Raw genomic sequence first — 20,724 nt, 5'->3', positions numbered from 1 at the left:
TCTGCATCAATGCAGCTTCATGAGGGCTTATTTTTTATATGCATCCACCAGCCCCTGCCTCTCAGCAGCTCACATATGATATGAAGCTGGGACGTACACCCATATTCAGTGCGCATGCCCGGAAAGCTGATAGTGATTGCACAAGCGCGGGATCTGCTGGGAGATTTCAGTGATGTAGGGAGCAGTGACGGGAAGGAATTATGATGTGATGGGTATGACGAATTTGAAAAGGCATTTGACTGACTGTGACTGGAAAGCTAGAAATCCCCTCCCCTATGACTGAAACAGAAGGTATGTGGGGTAATCATCAAAGTATAAAAAGTGTTTTTGTTTGCGACAAATACTAAGACGTTTTGCTTGAGAAAAACATATTAGTGATGCGATGTGCATCACTAAAAAGACATTGGGGGCAGTTTAATAGCAAAAAGGGATGTGACAGGTTCCCTTTAATGAAAAAATTGTGCTAAAATAATAATAGTGATAAAAATGCTGACAAAATCAGTTTTTCATGAGTTTTACATAATTTATCACTGAGGGATTTTTCTTGATCACTTCTCACTTACGTTTTCGAATAATGAAATAAATCTTCAGGTGCTAAAGTAGCACTGCATAGGTCAGCCCCTTGTTAAAACATCTGTGGGATCTTTTATGTGGTCATTTTTTGGTGTAACTTTTAGAAACAAGTGTCCTATGCAGTACTTTATGCGCCCCATACTATAACAGACAATTTAATTCATCCCATGGTTAGTATCTTATTAACACTGAATCATACCAATGTTACAGCAGATTTCAATATTCAGACTTGAATTGTGAATTTCTTTTTTTGATTAATGATTAGGTTCGTAAGAATATTAGTAGATATTTATAAGGAATTTTTCACTTACGACCAGATAATGTGTGCACATTAATCCACTGTGATGCCGCTCCATATCCAGCGCTTGTGCTGGCGCTAATTTTAAATCTATACCATCTGAACTTTTTTAGCTCATATATTGTCTTCACAATAGTATTCTCTTGGTACGAGTAGAAGTCCTGGCTTGTCTCAATACATTCACCATGTTTATCATTACACTCAGTAGAAAGAAGTTGAACATTGATTTTGTAGCTCTTTAAATAGCCATTTGTATACTCTGGTCTATTCCATTGCAATGTGACACTTGTGGAGCCAACGTCTACAATAGTAACATATCGTGGGACACTTGGAACTAAAAATGAAGATGTTCATAATAAAATATTTGTAATACATATTAGCATAATATATACAGTTATGGCACTATGTTACATGCCAAGAAGCAATTTCCTTCATCTATGAAAAATATCAAAACAGATGTTTTAGTAGAAGTTTTCTGACTTATGAAAATGGTACAAAATTATTCAATGTATGCACAGAAGTAACACACAAGTAAGACAAATGAAGGAGAGAATGTATTATACATTGGTTCAAATGGTCAACAATGGCACCACATGGAAGAGAAATGCCACAACACCTGAGAAAGAAAATAATTTCTTTACACAAGAAAGTTGAACACTATTAAAAGATCAGCAATGCTTTATTTATCAGTCAGAGAAAGCCAAGGCGAAACGTACATTAGAAGCTGGGTCAGTTTCTCATTTTACTTAAGGTATGATTACTTGTTATTTGTATTTCTTTACACTATTTATTTATGCTGTTTTAATTTTATATCTACTTGGTGGACATATACAGTATATATAGCATTTACTATTTATTATTATGCATTACCATTTCAAAACTATATCGTTTGTATGTACCACCATTTCAATTATTATAGAGTATTATACTGACCATTTAAATTCTACCCACACCTGATACATTTTTCTGTGAACTTTCTTATATGTATCACCCCCTCCCCACGTTTTAATGTAGTTTTTATCATTTGCATATTAATAAAATTATATTGTAGGTGTTTATTTTGTGGTTATTCATTTTTTGTAGGTTTATTTAGTTCAGGATATCCACTCAGTTACTAAATACATTATTTATGTTATTGTGTGGTTTTCAGTCAGAATACTGTAGCAAAAGTGATAGAAAAATTTAACAAAGTTGGAACCGCAACCATGTCACAGAAACATCCAGGCTGACCACGGAAGTTATCACCTAAACAGCAGCGTCTTCTGATGAGAAGGACTGAAGAAAATCGACATGCAAGTTTACCCACTACCTTTTTATGGATTAAAAATACTTTATGAAACTCAGTCTTAAACTTTTGGACATTATTCTTGTGTACAGTGAGATATTGAGTAATATCTTACTTTTCTTAGGGGGTGTATTCATTTATGCTGAGCACTGTACAGTGTATATATACACTGCTCAGAAAAATAAAGGGAACACTCAAAGTGTTCCCTTTATTTTTTTTAGCAGGGTATATATATATATTTGTATATATATATATATATATATATATATATATATATATATATATATATGTATGTTACTGTAAAAGTCAGAAGGCCGGTAAAACCTAAGATTTACCAGTCAATCTGGACATTTACCGAGGCCGTCGGTAAAAGCTAAAAATGAAAAGTAAAATTGGACTTTTACATGTGAAGTCTTGGTAAATGTTAACATTTACCGTCGAGCGTGGTAAAAGTCAGAAATATCAGGTGTGAAGATGGAACATCTGACTTTAACCAAGCGCAGTTGGTAAATGTGCACATTTACTACGGCTTCTTGGTAAATGTAGCTGAGAAGGGTTGTAAGCGCAGTTTTACCAACACATGCTGGTAAATGTAAAGATTTACCAATTCGCCCAGGTAAAAGTCCAAAATCGTTCGTTTATATGGAATACATCTGACTTTTCCCAACGCTGTTGAGAAATGTTAAGATTTACCAAGACTTCACCGGTAAAAGTCCAATTTTACTTTTCATTTTGAGCTTTTACCGACGGCCTCGGTAAATGTCCAGATTGACCAGTAAATCCTAGATTTTACCGGCCTTCTGACTTTTACAGTATATATAAACACACAGTGGCCTCGCTTAGAGTCCCTGGAACTTGTAGCTCTCTTACCAGTAGAGATGAGCGGTGTTCGACTAGAACTGTTCGCCAATCTCAAATTCGAGCTGTTTTGGGCGGTGTTCGAGTTGTTCGACGAACCCGAACGATTTGCAAAAAATTCGGCTGTTCGAGGTTATGTTCGATAACTGTTCGTACACCAAAAGCGTGTCCTGCATGGATTGTCTGCCACTCACTGTAATGCCACAGCCATGGTGGTTGTGGCATTACAGTGATTGCCCAAATCGATGGGAACAGTGCCAACAGTGAAACATGAAAAGCCGGCAATTCAGCAGCGGCATACACCTGTACCCGACAATTTAGAACCGAAAGAATAGAGCTTCACACATAGATTAGATAGATATAAACATGTCAGCCACATATATACGAAGTACAGTGAAAGTGCTGCTTACTGTACTTGTCATTTAGCGTAAAGGATTTATCAAAAAAAATAATAGTGTTTTCATGCACCGTCTCTTTAAAAAAGCCGGCCGGCAATTCAGCAGCGGTACCCGACAATTTATAACAGACAGAATAGAGCTTCACACATAGATTAGATAGATAGAAACATGTCAGTCACATATATATGAAGTACAGTGATAGTGTTGGTTACTGTACTTGTCATTTAGTATTAAAATAAAGGATTTATTATTAAAAAAATTGGCGTGGGGTTCCCCTTAATTTTAGGCTCTAGCGGAGGTTAAGCAGACGGCTGGGGCAGATGTTTGAAGCCTGGGAAGGGGGTAATACCCACGGAGCTTCCCAGGCTACTAATATCAGCCCCCAGCTGAATACATAGCCTTTACTAGCTATTAAAATGGGGGACCCCCCAAAAAAAATGACGTGGGGTCCCCCCTAATTTAATAGCTAGCAAAGGCTAGGCAGACAGCTGGGGGCTGATATTAATAGCCCAGGAAGGGAGCCATGAATATTGGCCCCCTCCCAGGCTAGAAACACCAGCCGTCAGCCGCCCCAGAAATGGCGCATTCATAGGATGCGCCAATTCTGGCACTTAGCCTCGCTCTTCCACGCTGCCCTGGTGCGGTGGCAGGGGGTAATAGGGTTGGGGTTGATGTCAGCTTATAATGCCAGCTGACATCAAGCCCAGGTTAGTAATGGAGAGGCGTCTATAAGACACCCCCATTACTAACCCCATAGTCAAAGTTAAAAAAAACACAAACACCCAGAATAAAGTCCTTTAATTGAAATAAAGACACAGTCCTTTATTGTTCTAAATTAAACCATACTTACCGTCACGCCCATTCCAGCTGAAGCCAACGATCTCCTGCAATAAAAGAAAAATAATAAAGCAACCTCATCCTTACCTTTCCATGGTTCCCACGACAGCTTCAGCTCTGCTACATCGAGATGACAGGCTGGACCGCAGCAGAACGCTGCCATCCAGCCTCTCATCCCGCAGACACTGAGAAGCGCAGGCTTGCTTGCGCTGCTCAGCGTCTCTCTGTGACGACATCCAGATGAGCCGAGTTCATGTCCAATGAACTCGGCTCACCTCATGCACGTCACTGACAGCGTGGGAAAATTCTCAAGCTGAAGCGCTGAGTGCAGGAGAATTTTCCCACGCTGTCAGTGACGTGCATAAGGTGAGCTCATGTCCAATGAACTCAGCTCACCTCTTGCACGTCACTGACAGCGTGGGAGAATTCTCCTGCACTCAGCGCTTCAGTGTGAGAATTCTCCCACGCTGAAGCGCTGAGTGCAGGAGAATTTTCCCACGCTGTCAGTGACGTGCATGAGGTGAGCCGAGTTCATTGGACATTAACTCGGCTCATCTGGATGCCCTCACAGAGAGACACTGTGGAGCGCAAGCAAGCCTGCGCTTCTCAGTGTCTGCGGGATGACAGACTGGATGGCAGCGTTCTGCTGCGGTCCAGCCTGTCATCTCGATGTAGCAGAGCTGAAGCTGTCATGGGAACCATGGAAAGGTAAGGATGATGTTGCTTTATTATTTTTCTTTTATTTCAGGAGATCGTTGGCTTCAGCTGGAATGGGCGTGATGGTAAGTATGGTTTAATTTAGAACAATAAAGAATTGTGTGTTTATTTCAATTAAAGGACTTTTTTCTGGGTGTTGTGTTTTTTTTAAATTCTTTACTAGAAATTCATGGTGGTCATGTCTAATATTGGCGTGACCCCATGAATTTCGGGCTTAGGGCCAGCTGATAATGCCAAGCTGGGCCTAACCCCTTTATTACCCAGTGAGCCACCGCATCAGGGCCCTGGATGAGTTGGGTACAGCGCCAGAAGATGGCGCTTCTATGAACGCGCCATTTTCCGGGGTGGCTGCGGACTGCAATTTGCAGCGGGGGTGGCCCAGAAAGCTTGGGCCTCCCTGCGCTGCGGATTCCAGCCCCCAGCTGCCTAGTTGTACCTGGCTGGACACAAAAACAGGGCGAAGCCCCACGTCAATTTTCTTTAAATTATTTCATGAAATAATTAAGAAAAAAGGGCTTCCCTATATTGTTGTGTCCGGCCAGGTACAAATAGGCAGCTGGTGGTTGGGGGCAGCCCGTTCCTGCCTGCTGTACCTGGCTGGACACAAATATAGTGCGAAGCCCCACATCAATTTTTTTAAAATTATTTCATGAATTTCCTGAAATAATTTAAAAAAATTTAAGTGGGGCTTCGCACTATATTTGTGTCCAGCCAGGTACAGCAGGCAGGAACGGGCTGCCCCCATCCACCAGCTGCCTATTTGTACCTGGCCGGACACAACAATATAGGGAACCCCTTTTTTTCTTAATTATTTCATGAATTTCATGAAATAATTAAAAAAAATTGAAGTGGGGCTTCGCACAATATTTGTGTCCAGCCAGGTACAGCAGGCAGGAACGGGCTGCCCCCAACCACCAGCTGCCTATTTGTACCTGGCCGGACACAACAATATAGGGAAGGCCTTTTTTTCTTAATTATTTCATGAATTTCATGAAATAATTAAAAAAAAAGTACGTGGGGCTTCGCCCTATTTTTGTGTCCAGCCAGGTACAACTAGGCAGCTGGGGGCTGGAATCTGCAGCGCAGGGAGGCCCAAGCTTTCTGGGCCCCCCCCCGGTACAAATTGCAGTCCGCAGCCACCCCGGAAAATGGCGCGTTCATAGAAGCGCCATCTTCTGGCGCTGTACCCAACTCATCCAGGGCCCTGGTGCGGTGGCTCACTGGGTAATAAAGGGGTTAGGGCCAGCTTGGTATTATCAGCTGGCCCCAAGCCCAAAATTCATGGGGTCACGCCAGTATTAGACATGACCGCCATGAATTTCTAGTAAAGTATTTAAAAAAAACACAACACCCAGAATAAAGTCCTTTAATTGAAATAAAGACACAATTCTTTATTGTTCTAAATTAAACCATACTTACCATCACGCCCATTCCAGCTGAAGCCAACGATCTCCTGCAATAAAAGAAAAATAATAAACCAACCTCATCCTTACCTTTCCATGGTTCCCACGACAGCTTCAGCTCTGCTACATCGAGATGACTGGCTGGACCGCAGCAGAACGCTGCCATCCAGTCTGTCATCCCGCAGACACTGAGAAGCGCAGGCATGCTTGCGCTCCTCACTGTCTCGCTGTGACGGCATCCAGATGAGCCGAGGTCATGTCCAATGAACTCGGCTCACCTCATGCACGTCACTGACAGCGTGGGAAAATTCTCACGCTGAAGTGCTGAGTGCAGGAGAATTCTCCCACGCTGTCAGTGATGTGCATGAGGTGAGCTCATGTCCAATGAACTCAGCTCACCTCCTGCACGTCACTGACAGCGTGGGAAAATTCTCCTGCAATCAGCGCTTCAGCGTGAGAATTTTCCCACGCTGTCAGTGACGTGAATGAGGTGAGCCGAGTTCATTGGACATGAACTCGGCTCATCTGGATGTCGTCACAGAGAGACGCTGAGCAGCGCAAGCAAGCCTGCGCTTCTCAGTGTCTGCGGGATGACAGGCTGGATGGCAGCGTTCTGCTGCGGTCCAGCCTGTCATCTCGATGTAGCAGAGCTGAAGCTGTCGTGGGAACCATGGAAAGGTAAGGATGAGGTTGCTTTATTATTTTTCTTTTATTGCAGGAGATCGTTGGCTTCAGCTGGAATGGGCGTGACGGTAAGTATGGTTTAATTTAGAACAATAAAGGACTGTGTCTTTATTTCAATTAAAGGACTTTATTCTGGGTGTTTGTGTTTTTTTTAACTTTGACTATGGGGTTAGTAATGGGGGTGTCTTATAGACGCCTCTCCATTACTAACCTGGGCTTGATGTCAGCTGGCATTATAAGCTGACATCAACCCCAACCCTATTACCCCCTGCCACCGCACCAGGGCAGCGTGGAAGAGCGAGGCTAAGTGCCAGAATTGGCGCATCCTATGAATGCGCCATTTCTGGGGCGGCTGACGGCTGGTGTTTCTAGCCTGGGAGGGGGCCAATATTCATGGCTCCCTTCCTGGGCTATTAATATCAGCCCCCAGCTGTCTGCCTAGCCTTTGCTAGCTATTAAATTAGGGGGGACCCCACGTCATTTTTTTGGGGGGGTCCCCCATTTTAATAGCTAGTAAAGGCTATGTATTCAGCTGGGGGCTGATATTAGTAGCCTGGGAAGCTCCGTGGGTATTACCCCCTTCCCAGGCTTCAAACATCTGCCCCAGCCGTCTGCTTAACCTCCGCTAGAGCCTAAAATTAAGGGGAACCCCACGCCAATTTTTTTAATAATAAATCCTTTATTTTAATACTAAATGACAAGTACAGTAACCAACACTATCACTGTACTTCATATATATGTGACTGACATGTTTCTATCTATCTAATCTATGTGTGATGCTCTATCTTTCTGTTCTAAATTGTCGGGTACCGCTGCTGAATTGCCGGCCAGCTTTTTTAAAGAGACAGTGCATGAAAACACTATTATTTTTTTAAATAAATCCTTTACACTAAATGACAAGTACAGTAAGCAACACTGTCACTGTACTTATTATATATGTGACTGACATGTTTCTATCTATCTAATCTATGTGTGAAGCTCTATTCTTTCTGTTCTAAATTGTCGGGTACAGATGCTGAATTGCCGGCCGGCTTTTTTAAAGAGACGGTGCATGAAAACACTAATATTTTTTTTAATAAATCCTTTACACTAAATGACAAGTGCAGTAACCAACACTGTCACTGTGCTTCTTATATGTGTGACTGACATGTTTCTATCTATCTAATCTATGTGTGATGCTCTATTCCTTCTTGTCTAAATTGTCGGGTACCGGTGTATGCCGCTGCTGAATTTGCCGGCCGGCTTTTTTAAAGAGAGTGTCTTCTGAGCAGTTTGTCAGCTTTTGGACACCTTTGCAGGTGTTTTCTATGTGTTTCTATGTGTTTTTGTTTGCCTGCCATTGGTTTTAACGGTGTTCGACGGTGTTCTAAGGTGTTCGACGAACAGTTCGACGAACAGTTCGACGAACAGTTCCTCGAACATCCCGGTGTTCGACGAACCGAACCGAACCCGAACACTACGGGGGTGGCTCAACACTACTTACCAGCAAAGCAAATGTGGCTGCTACAAACACTTAAATCACAAGACACTTAATCACATGGCCCAATAACAAGATCCCTTTTTTTGTTTAAACAAGCCTTAACCAGCCCACAGACAGACACTTTCCCAAACAAATACAGCAATTACAGTTATCACAGTGGATATAAAAAGTCTACGCACCACTGTTTAATTGCCAGGTTTTTGTCATATAAAAAAATCATGCCAAGAAGAATTATTTCAGAACTTTTTCCACCTTTAACCCCTTCCCAACATATAACGTGTCGGTACGTCATATTTAGCAGTGAATGGTCAAAATACACGGTGATCGGGTAAAGATGGTGGATGGCATCTTCCCTCACTGCCCAGGGGCATCGCCGTGGCCCCCATATCAGCGATCACTGAGAATGGACAGTGAATTCTGACCGGCCAATCGCAGCAATCATACATTAAAAGACCTGTCCCGGTTGCATATTCACTATGGTGATTGGTGCTGCTTGTCACCACCAATCAAAAGTCATGTTCTAGACCTCCACACCTGCCCCCTGTACTTGCAATCTTCTAAATGGTCGCTCTATTACAACCATCCATTAAAATGCCAGCAGAGTCGGGTCATATGCTGGTGTTGTGTTGCTGTGCGATCTGCCTGCTGGGGCTTGTGGTTCTACCATAAGAATCTTGTCCTGATCTTTGCTGCTGCTGATGCTGTCCTGTGTTGTTTCACAGGTGAAGACCGAAAATCCCTGACTTGATCCCTGTCCTTTGCTCCAGGTCCTGATACTTAATTCCCCCTCCCCGTCCCTAACTCCCCCAATATCACTAATAACCTTCCCACATGTGAATCCTGCTGCTGCTGCGTGCTGATCAGTGATGCAAGTCACTGATCAGCATTTGTGCATAATTTTTGGCACAGAGCGATTTTTCTCCATCCATTTTTAAAATTTTCTATCTGTGGCTTCTTAGCGCTTTTTTTTTAGCCAGGATTTTTCTTTTCCTGTTAGATTTCCATTTCAGCATTCACACCACCTGTGTGTGAGCAACCTGTAGAAGCAGCACACTGATCATTGTTACAACCCACTGATCAGAGTTTGCTGCAGATGCCAATTTTTTTGTGAAAAAGTGTAAAAACAACAAAAGAATTAAAAAAATATAATAGTGTAGATTTAGGAACAGCATAATCTGTAGCTAAAAAGAATACTGTAGTAATTAACTTATACTACAGTATTTTTTTACTAAAATGTAGAATTAAAATTAGTGTCAGTTGTGGTCTCTCAGTAATTGTAGTAAAACTATTGGTAAAATTAATTTAGTGTAGCTTCAGAATATAGACAATTTTTATAGTACAGCTTTTTTATATCTATATACAGTATTTACAGTATATAGCTGTGTGCGTCAACTAATTTTGTTTTCACTGATGTCTGTTCACTGCGGCTTATATTTAGTGTAGCTTTAGAAATTTACTGCAGAAATTATTTTACTTCAGTTTTTTCTATTAATCCACAGAATTAGTTAATTAGTTAGCATCAGTTGCATGCGGGCATTCAGCAATTGTCTTTACAGACGTTTGCCCAGTTCATTTTAAATTTTTATTTTTATTTCACTTTCATTTTTTTATTTTCTTCATTTCTATTCTTTTCTTTATTCTCTTCTATTATTTTCTTTTTCACTTTTATTCTAATCCAATTACTAAAGTTTACACCAAACACCTGAATAAAATTTTCTTACACAATACACGTGAAAACACTTCAGACATACACACATACACTGTACCTGTGAAAAATAAAAGAAATAAAATGTCCTGCTCTTCTCAAAGAGCATATTCAGCAGATGAGGCATACGCCTTCCTTGCCTCCAACATCAACAGTGAGAGAGAGGATGCCACTTTCCTCTATTTTTCCTCGTTATCAACCTTCTCTAATGATAATGAACACCCACGTACACGCTCCAGGACTGCAAATGAGCTAGCGTCCACCATTGGTGATCCCCTATGGACCAAGCCCCGCAAAGATTATGATTTTGTGGCCCAATCAGGAATCCAATTTGACACTGCCACCCTCTTAGAAATTGACCTTTTCAAAGTCTTTTTCTCTGAGTATTTTTTGTTAATCTTGTAAATTTTGTAAATGGTGGCCAAGACAAATTTGTATGCCCAACAATTTTTATCCCAAAACCCCACTTCATCATTTGCAAATTGGACCCTCGTTGATGCAGCAGAAATGATGAAGTTTTGGGGCGTTGTCCTTCACATGGGGTAGTGAAGAAGCCAGAACTTCAGCAATATTGGAGTGCTGATATTTTATATAACGCTCCAATTTTCCACATTGCTATGTCCCAGACACACTTTGAGGCCATTCTCAAATTGAGTGTCCACCCAGAGATGACTCCAACTTTGACTGACTTTTCAGTTTGTGTTACATTTTTTCCTGTTACCCTTGTGAAAATAAAAATGTGAGGCTAAAGCAACATTTTTGTGGGAAAAATCCATTTTTTTATTTTCATGGCTCAACGTTATTAAATTCTGTGAATCACCTGGGAGTTCAAGGTGCTCACTCCACATCTAGATAAATTCCTTGATATTTTCACAAATAGACGTAAAAAAAATTCTGCCTAAATTTACCACTATCATAAAGTACAATATGTCTAGAAAAAAATCAAAATCACTGGGATCCGTTGAAGCATTGCAGAGATACATGTGCATCTCAGTAAATTAAAATATCATCAAAAAGTTAATTTATTTCAGTTCTTCAATACAAAAAGTGAAACTCATATATTATATAGAGTCATTACAAACAGAGTGAACTATTTCAAGTGTTTATTTCTGTTAATGTTGATGATTATGGCTTACAGCCAATGAAAACACAAAAGTCATTATCTCAGTAAATTAGAATACTTTATAACAACAGCTTGAAAAATGTTTTTAAAATCCAAAATGTTGGCCTACTGAAATGTATGCTCAATAAATGCACTCAATACTTGGTCCGGGGCTTCTTTTGAATCAATTACTGCCTCAATGTGGCATGGAGGCGATCAGCCTGTGGCACTGCCCAGGTTGCTTTGATAGCAGCCTTCAGCTCGTCTGCATTGTTGGGTCTGGTGTCTCTCATCTTCCTCTGGACAATACCCCATAGATTCTCTATGGGGTTAAGGTCAGGCGAGTTTGCTGATCAATCAAGCACAGTTATACTGTTGTTTTTAAACCAGGTATTGGTACTTTTGGCAGTGTGGACAGGTGCCAAGTCCTGCTGAAGAATAAAATTTCCATCTCCAAAAAGCTTGTCGGCAGAGGGAAGCATGAAGTGCTCTAAAATTTCCTGGTAGACGGCTGCGCTGACTTTGCTTTTGATAAAACACAGTGGACCTACACCAGCAGATGACATGGCTCCCCAAATCATCACTGATTGTGGAAACTTCACACTAGACCTCAAGCAGCTTGGATTGTGTGCCTCTCCACTCTTCCTCCAGACTCTAGGACCTTGATTTCCAAATGAAAATTGGAATCATGGGACCTTGTGGAGTGTGTCAATGACTGCCTTCTGGACATCTGTCAAGTCGGCAGTCTTCCCCATGACTGTGGAGCCTACTGAAACAGACTAAGGAACCCTTTTAAAAGCATCAGACGCCTTTGCAGGTGTTTTTTGTTAATTATTTTAATTTGCTGAGATAATCATCAACATTAACAGAAATAAACACTTGAAATAGATCACTCTGTTTGTAATGAATCTATATAATATATGAGTTTCACTTTTTGTATCGAAGAACTGAAATAAATTAACTTTTTGATGATATTCTAATTTAGTGAGATGCACCTGTATTGGCCCATAAAGTGACACTGGTCAGAATTTTAAAATTTGGACTGGTCAGGAAGGTGAAAACACGATCGGAGCTGAAGGGGTTAGTATCACCTATAATCTGTACAAATCCATTTAGAAATAATTCATTATTTTCAAATTGGTTCAGTTAAATGGTTAAAATAAATGCTTTTGGGTCATCCATTTAAAGGATCCATTTTTTTCCGTCTTATTTTCATCCAGAAATAAGAATCCGATTGACCATTCTGTGATTATTTTTAATAGCTTTGGTTACTTTTCAAACCATTTATCTACATGGGCCCCTAGATTATAATAGGGTCAGCTGCAATTTGATTTGTGAATGTTGCTTATATGAACTGAAATTGGATAGCAAAAATTTTGTCATGTGAATAAGCATCTACAGTTTCGAACATTTCTCTTGCCACTAGTAATTACTAATGTGCATTTCCAAACGAACACTATAATTCTCCATGAAGCAAGTAAAAGCTGACACATAGTTATGTGAATTTTTACACGCATACATCATGAGTATTAGATCACCAGCTTGTGGTTTTGGCAGTTAATTGCACAATGTTTTCCAATTATTTAAACTTTATCTTACACTACTACATAACAGCTGTATTGTTGGTTATAAAGCAGAGTGACATTACATCTTAAAGGAGAACGTAGCCACTTTAGCTCCTTAGTTGCATTCAAGTTTTGAACATTACCAATAATACTAGGAACATTATTGACAACATTTAAAATTAAAAAAAAAAACATAAAAAAGCATTTTTAGCTGAATTTTTTATCAGATATGTTTCGTTTTATGCATTTTTTAATTCCTATGAAATAAAACTCTCTAGAAAAAAAGCCATAGCGAGAACAAGCTACATTTTGGACAAAAATACAAAAGGATCAACAAAAGTGTATGAAAAGTGTTATTCATTTCCTATTGACTTCCAGCTAACATCTAACCACAGCATATTTTCTACCACAAATGCAGTAAAAAAAAGTCAGGAAAACAATGTTAAATTGCCATGTAAAACTACTTACTTAACCTTTTAACAACTGCCAATACGCATTAAAATGGCAGTCGTTAAGGGGCCGTTTTTAATTCCTGATTGCCGTTTTAAAACAGCGATTGGGATTAATGGAATAGCACCACCCAGTGGCGGCAATTCCTGCTTGTGTCAGCTGTATATGACAAGACCCCGTTAGTAAGCATCGGACCCCCCGCGATGAGAATCGCGGGTCACGATGGTTACCTTGGTACCTTGAGGTCATGTGATGACACCAGAGTACGGTGGCCTGTGAGATTCAGCTATAAGCTGGGTCTCACAGGCTGAGTCAGTGACTCACTTACTGCTCTCATGCACTGCAGTACAAGAGTACTGCAGGGTATAAGACCAGCAACCAAAATAAATTCTACATGTTTCAAAGTGAAAAAGTGTGAAAAAATGAAAAAAGCAAAATAAAATATGTAGAAAAGAAAAAAAACACACAAAAAAGCGCACACAAATCACGAAAAGCCCTTCCACCACTCAAAATCAGAATTTGTGATAAAACAAAAATAAACAAACAAAAGTACACATAATTGGTATTGCCACATTCTGAACCACCCCCTTTATAAAACTGGCATTATTTATTCCGTATATCGAACGCCGTAAAAAAAAATGATAAAAAACACGCCAAAAATGTCGCATTTCCATCAAACTGACTCACAAAAAAGTGAATAAAAAGCAATCAAAATGTCATATGCAGAAAAAAAAATGTATAAAAGAAAATGTCAAACTGTCCCTCAAAAAACAAGCCCTAATATCGTTCAATTGGCAAAACAATAAAAAAAGTTACGGCTCTCTGAATAGTGATGCAAATACAAATTCATTTTTGTAATATTGTTTTCAGTGTTTAAAAATAGCAAAGCATAAAAAAACTACATAAATCTGGTATCGCTGTAATCGTACTGACCCAACGAACAAATCGGTCTTATCACTTTTACAGAACATTGAACGGCGCAAAAAAATAAAAAATAAAACCATTAACTGAATTGCTGTTTTTTGTTCATTCTGTGTCTGAAAAATCTGGAAAAAAAAGCGATCTAATAGATTATATACCCGAAAATGGTGCCGAAAGATCTGCAACTCATCGCGCAAAAAATAAGCCCTTATACAGCTCTGTTCACCAAAAAATAAAAAAGTTACAGCTCTTAGAATATGGTGATGAAAAAAACTACTTTTTGTAATAAAGCATTTTTACTGGATAATAGCAGCAAGACCTAAAAGAACTCAATATACAGTACAGACCAAAAGTTTGGACACACCTTCTCATTTAAAGATTTTTCTGTATTTTCATGACTATGAAAATTGTACATTCACACTGAAGGCATCAAAACTATGAATTAACACATGTGGAATTATATACTTAACAAAAAAGTGTGAAACAACTGAAAATATGTCTTATATTCTAGGTTCTTCAAAGTAGCCACCTTTTGCTTTGATGACTGCTTTGCACACTCTTGGCATTCTCTTGATGAGCTTCAAGAGGTAGTCACCGGAAATGGTTTTCACTTCACAAGTGTGCCCTGTCAGGTTTAATAAGTGGGATTTCTTGCCTTATAAATGGGGTTGGGACCGTCAGTTGTGTTGTGCAGAAGTCAGGTGGATACACAGCTGATAGTCCTACTGAATAGACTGTTAGAATTTGTATTATGGCAAGAAAAAAGCAGCTAAGTAAAGAAAAACAAGTGGCCATCATTACTTTAAGAAATGAAGGTCAGTCAGTCCGAAAAATTGGGCAAACTTTGAACGTGTCCCCAAGTGGAGTTGCAAAAACCATCAAGCGCTACAAAGAAACTGGCTCACATGAGGACCGCCCCAGGAAAGGAAGACCAAGAGTCACCTCTGCTTCTGAGGATAAGTTTATCCAAGTCACCAGCCTCAGAAATCGCAGGTTAACAGCAGCTCAGATTAGAGACCAGGTCAATGCCACACAGAGTTCTAGCAGCAGACACATCTCTACAACAACTGTTAAGAGGAGACTTTGTGCAGCAGGCCTTCATGGTAAAATAGCTGCTAGGAAACCACTGCTAAGGACAGGCAACAAGCAGAAGAGACTTGTTTGGGCTAAAGAACAGAAGGAATGGACATTAGACCAGTGGAAATCTGTGCTTTGGTCTGATGAGTCCAAATTTGAGATCTTTGGTTCCAACCACCGTGTCTTTGTGCGACACAGAAAAGGTGAACGGATGGACTCTACATGCCAGGTTCCCACCGTGAAGCATGGAGGAGGAGGTGTGATTGTGTGGGGGTGCTTTGCTGGTGACACTGTTGGGGATTTATTCAAAATTGAAGGCATAGTGAACCAGCATGGCTACCACAGCATCTTGCACCAGCATGCTATTCCATCCGGTTTGCGTTTTGTTGGACCATCATTTTCAACAGGACAATGACCCCAAACACACCTCCAGGCTGTGTAAGAGCTATTTGACCAAGAGGGAGAGTGATGGGGTGCTACGCCAGATGACCTGGCCTCCACAGTCACCATCCCTGAACCCAATCGAGATGGTTTGGGGTGAGCTGGACTGCAGAGTGAAGGCAAAAGGGCCAACAAGTGCTAAGCATCTCTGGGAACTCCTTCAAGATTGTTGGGAGACCATTTCCGGTGACTACCTCTTGAAGCTCATCAAGAGAATGCCAAGAGTGTGCAAAGCAGTCATCAAAGCAAAAGGTGGCTACTTTGAAGAACCTAGAATATAAGACATATTTTCAGTTGTTTCACACTTTTTTGTTAAGTATATAATTCCACGTGTTAATTCATAGTTTTGATGCCTTCAGTGTGAATGTACAATTTTCATAGTCATGAAAATACAGAAAAATCTTTAAATGAGAAGGTGTGTCCAAACTTTTGGTCTGTACTGTAAATCTGGTATCTCTGTTATCGCACCAACCTGAAGGATAAATTTGTCTTATTACTTACACCGCATGGTGAACTGCGCAAAATTAAAAATAAGAACTATTTTTGTACTGCTGTCTATTTTTTTCATTCTGCCTCCCAAAAATGGCTCACATTTATCCTGCGCTTTCTGCTGAGCGCTGTTGGGGTTTCCATGTAAATTCTCCAAAACTGCAATTCAGACAAAACCTCAGATGGAAACACTCACTTATGAGGCGGATGGATTCACTTTGGACTGGTCTGTGTTCTGGCGGTGTCTCATTATTTTAGATGTCTTTTTAGCGACCTAGTGTGGGTTACCACAGATCTGTGCACAACTAAAAAGATGGAAACCACCAGAGCAGAAGCCAAATTGATACCAAAGTGTCTCCATCTGCCTCATTATGGTGGGTGGTTCCGTCGGGGGTTTAGTCTGAATCATATTTTTGTGGGATTTACACAGAAACCCTGTCATAAGTGTTCAATGTTGAACACAAGATTGTGATCCCAGCCTTATTCTGTTAATGTAAAAAAATATTATGTACCCCAAAATGTTACCAATAAAAACTCTAATTTATCCCGCACAAAACCAGCCCCCACTCAGGTTCATCATTTGTCACTGTAACTTTAGGGGGTCACACTTAACTGGTAGCACAAAGACTTGAGTGAATTCTGAGCTCCCAAATCTAAATGCCCCTTCCTTCAGAGCCCCACTGTGCCTAAACCGCAGTATGAAGCCACACGCTTGTCATTATTGTAGTGGGGAGAGAGCACTTAAAAATTTATGGAGCGCGACAGAAGCACAAGCTGGGCACAATGTATGGGTGCGCTACAATGTATGGGGGCACTACACTGAATGAGGCACAATATATGGGCACTATACTGACATATTTGCAATTCTCCAGAAAAAAAACGCCTGGCATGGATGTTACAAAATAGTCACTACAGCCATAGATTAATTAATTGAAACATGCAATTTCTACAATTGGGTCACTTTGGGGGTTTTCTGCTGTTCTGGCACCTTAGGGGCTACGCAAATGTCACCTGTAAACTATTCTAGCAAAATCTGTGCTCCAAAAGCCAAATAGCACAACTTCTTTCTCAGCCCTGATGGGCCTAACAGTAATTTCTGATGACATATGGTGCATCATCGCGTTCAGGAGAAATTGCATAACAAATTATGGGGTTTGCTTTTACCTATCCTTTGTGAAAATTACAAATTTGGGGCTTAACAACATTTTCGTGAAAAAAAATTAAAATTTTCCATATGATGACCTAATGTTATCAAATTCTATGTAGTACCTGTGGGTTTAAAATGCTCACTATACCCCTGGATAAAATCCTTGAGGGGAGTAGTTTCCAAAATGTGGTCACTTGTGGGGGGGTTTCCACTGTTTAGGCACATCAGGGGCTCTCTAAACTCGACATGACGCCCACAGACCATTCCATCAAAGTCTACGTTCCAAAACGTCATTCTTTCCTTTCTTTTTAGGGTCCATTTTCTCCTGTTACCCTTGCAAAAAAAAAAATTTGGGGCTAAAAGTACACTTTTGTGGAAAAAACATGTTTTTTTATTTTTATGGCTTTACGTTATAAACTTCTGTGAAGCACCTGGGAGTTCAAGGTGCTCACCACTCATCTAGATACATTCCTTAAGGGGACTGTATCTAGATGAGTGGTGAGCACCTACACATACATATTACACCTTGTAGTTTCCAAAATGGGGTCACTTGTGATGGGTTTCCACTGTTTAGGCACATCAGGGGCTCTACAAATGCGACAAGGCGTCCACTCTCGAATCCAGACATTTCTGCTTTCAAAAGTCAATTGGTGCTCCTTCCCTTCTGAGCCCTACCAGGCACCCAAAAAATAGTTTTCCCCCATGTGGGGTATTGGTGTACTCAGGAGAAATTACACAACAAATGTTATGGTCCATTTTATCCTGATACCCTTGTTAAAAAAATGGGGCTAAATTTAAATTTTTGTGAAAAAAAGTAAAATGTTAATTTTTTCCTTACACATTGCTTTAGTTCCTGTGAAGCACCTGAAGGGTTAATAAACTTCTTGAATGTTGTTTTGAGGACTTTGAGGGGTGCAGTTTTTAGAATAGCGTCACTTTTGGGTATTTTCTGTCACATAGGTCCCCCAAAGTCACTTCAAATGTGATAGGTTTCTAAAAAAATGGTTTTGTAAATTTTGTTGGAAAAATTAGAAATTGCTCATCAATTTTTAACCCTTCTAACTTCCTAATAAAAAAAAATATGTTTCAAAAATGAGATATGTGGGAATTGTTATTTATTAACTGTTTTGTGTGACATAACTCTCTGGTTTAAGGGCATAAGAATTAAAAGTTTGAAAATTGTGAAATGTTCAAAAGTCGTATCGAACAAATTTTAATACTATCATGAAGTACAATATGTCACGAAAAAACTATCTCAGAATCACTGGGATGTGTTCAAGCATTCCAGAGTTATCACATAAAGTGACAATTGTCAGATTTCAAAAATTTGGCCTGGTCAAATTGGCTTGGCACTAAGGGGTTAAATCACTTTTTGTGGATTTTCTAAACGCTATGTCCCCGATTCATCACTGCTTTTTCACCTGTTTTTTTTTCTTGTTTTGTTTGTTTTGTGCTTGTTTTTTCTGTTTGTACCCAACTCATTCTATTTCTGCTTTCTTTTAAATCTATTTTACAAGAGCTCACCTGCTTGTTTTTGCTTTGTTTTCCACTCTGTGGGCACAATCTAGCAATTCCAGATGTTTTAGCCTGATTTATCAATTGTGGCTTTTTAAAAACTCGCAAAATTTGGTCCAATTTCATGTAAGTCCCTATCTTTTGTATTTTGAGTATGCTCAAAATTTGGCAGAATTTTTGTAACTTTTGGTGCCAAAGTGAGAAAAAGTCGCAAAAACAGATCAAGACTAGTCATGAGTGAGCACTAAAATGCTCGGGTACTCGTTGCTTGGGTCGAGCAAATTGGAATACTCGGGTGCTCGATCCGAGCAACAGGCCCAATGTAAGTCTATGGGAAACTCAAGCATTTTTCAGGCAGCTCCCCCCGGCGGTCTGCAGAGGGCCTAAAAATTGCCCTGGGAACAGTGCTCAGATGACATGGGAACAGCATGGGGAAGACCCCTGGAAGCATCTCTGACTACCAGATCACTGCTGTCAACAACGTGGTCAGAGTATTACGCCACTTTTACAGACTCACAATAAAACGTACAAAAACAAAACCAAAATGGATTTTCCTGGGAAACATGTTAAGGAACATCCTTTCCAGGGTAATGACTTGTATATAAGGCAAAATAAATAACCAAAAACCAAAATTTTCCTCCACAACTTGGGCTATGTTCACACGTAGCGTTTTTGATGCGTTTTTGCACTTTTGTATTGCTTTCAATCAAGACAAATGCATTCACCAGGAAATGTCATTTTAACATTTTACAACCTTATCTGGCCATGTGGTGTGTGACACATCATCAGACACATGCATACAATGCAGAAAAGACATGGGAACAGCATGGGGAAGACCTCTGGAAGCATCTCTGACTCCCAGGTCACTGCCTAAAAGTGAGCCCATCATAAGCGATCCTTGGGACATGTGAAGATGCCTCCCGCCATGCACCCGTCATTGCAGACTTGCAACAATCACCGTCCACGTCCTTGTCCCACTGCAGCGTTCAGTTCTCCCTACCCCATTCCTTGGAATGCAAGCGCAAGTATGCAGGCAGCCACCCACCCACAGGCTGCAATACTATACTGCCAAATTTTTGACAGCAGCTTGCACTTGAAATGTGGCCTTTTAGGCTCGTGGAGGCGGAAGCTTTTCATAACCTCATGCCGACGGCGGCCGAATGTCCATACTCGGTCCCCAGCCGCCACTATATTTCCCGGTATCGCCTCCACCTTCCACAAGCATGGGACATTACCTGTGGCCTCCCCAGTGCACTTACTGGGAAGGACCGCCTAACCACAAACAGGTGGACAGGTGAATGTGGCCAGGGACAGTACGGAGCCAATCCACAACTTTTTTTGCTGAGAGTTGTATTTAGCTCGGTGAAAGGCCTGGCATAGAGGGAAACCATATCTACCCTGCGTGTCATTTCTCCCAGGAAGTCCTGAAATTTAGCTTGTTGCAGAAACGATGGCAGCCCGTCCAACATCAACTCGCACTTGTCGGTGGTGCTTTGACACACACACATCTTTCTTTGCGCATTTAATGTCTTGAATACAGAGTTGGACAATGGCCTGATCTGTAATGCATTTTGAGAAATAACATGCATAAGCACATCCAATCCACATTAAAAAAGCAGCCATAGAGTGTCCGGGAACCTTCCCCCACACTTTTCTTAGCCAGGGCTGCTTTTCGGCAGGGTTGGACAGGCCCACCAGAGAACCGGAGACTCCTCCGTCGGGCCCTGGCTTCTCCTTCAGGAGAGTTCATAGTGCCAAGGTGAGGCCATGATGATGATA

General features: G+C 40.6%; 1 protein-coding gene across 1 annotated transcript in view; it reads right to left on the bottom strand.

The window, feature by feature from the left end:
- Positions 1 to 20,724, bottom strand: part of PTPRQ (protein tyrosine phosphatase receptor type Q) — an 814,679-nt gene that overhangs the window by 149,631 nt on the left and 644,324 nt on the right. Inside the window, exon 45 of the mRNA XM_073651596.1 lies at positions 885 to 1,205. Coding sequence (XP_073507697.1) covers positions 885 to 1,205 — 321 coding nt within the window. The remainder of the gene's footprint in view (positions 1 to 884; positions 1,206 to 20,724) is intronic.

The sequence above is a fragment of the Phyllobates terribilis genome, unplaced genomic scaffold, assembly GCF_046119375.1.
Source record: "Phyllobates terribilis strain yellow unplaced genomic scaffold, ASM4611937v1 Scaffold_11__3_contigs__length_659146591, whole genome shotgun sequence".
Lineage (NCBI taxonomy): Eukaryota > Metazoa > Chordata > Amphibia > Anura > Dendrobatidae > Phyllobates > Phyllobates terribilis.
This window is presented reverse-complemented; position numbering and strand designations above follow the sequence as displayed.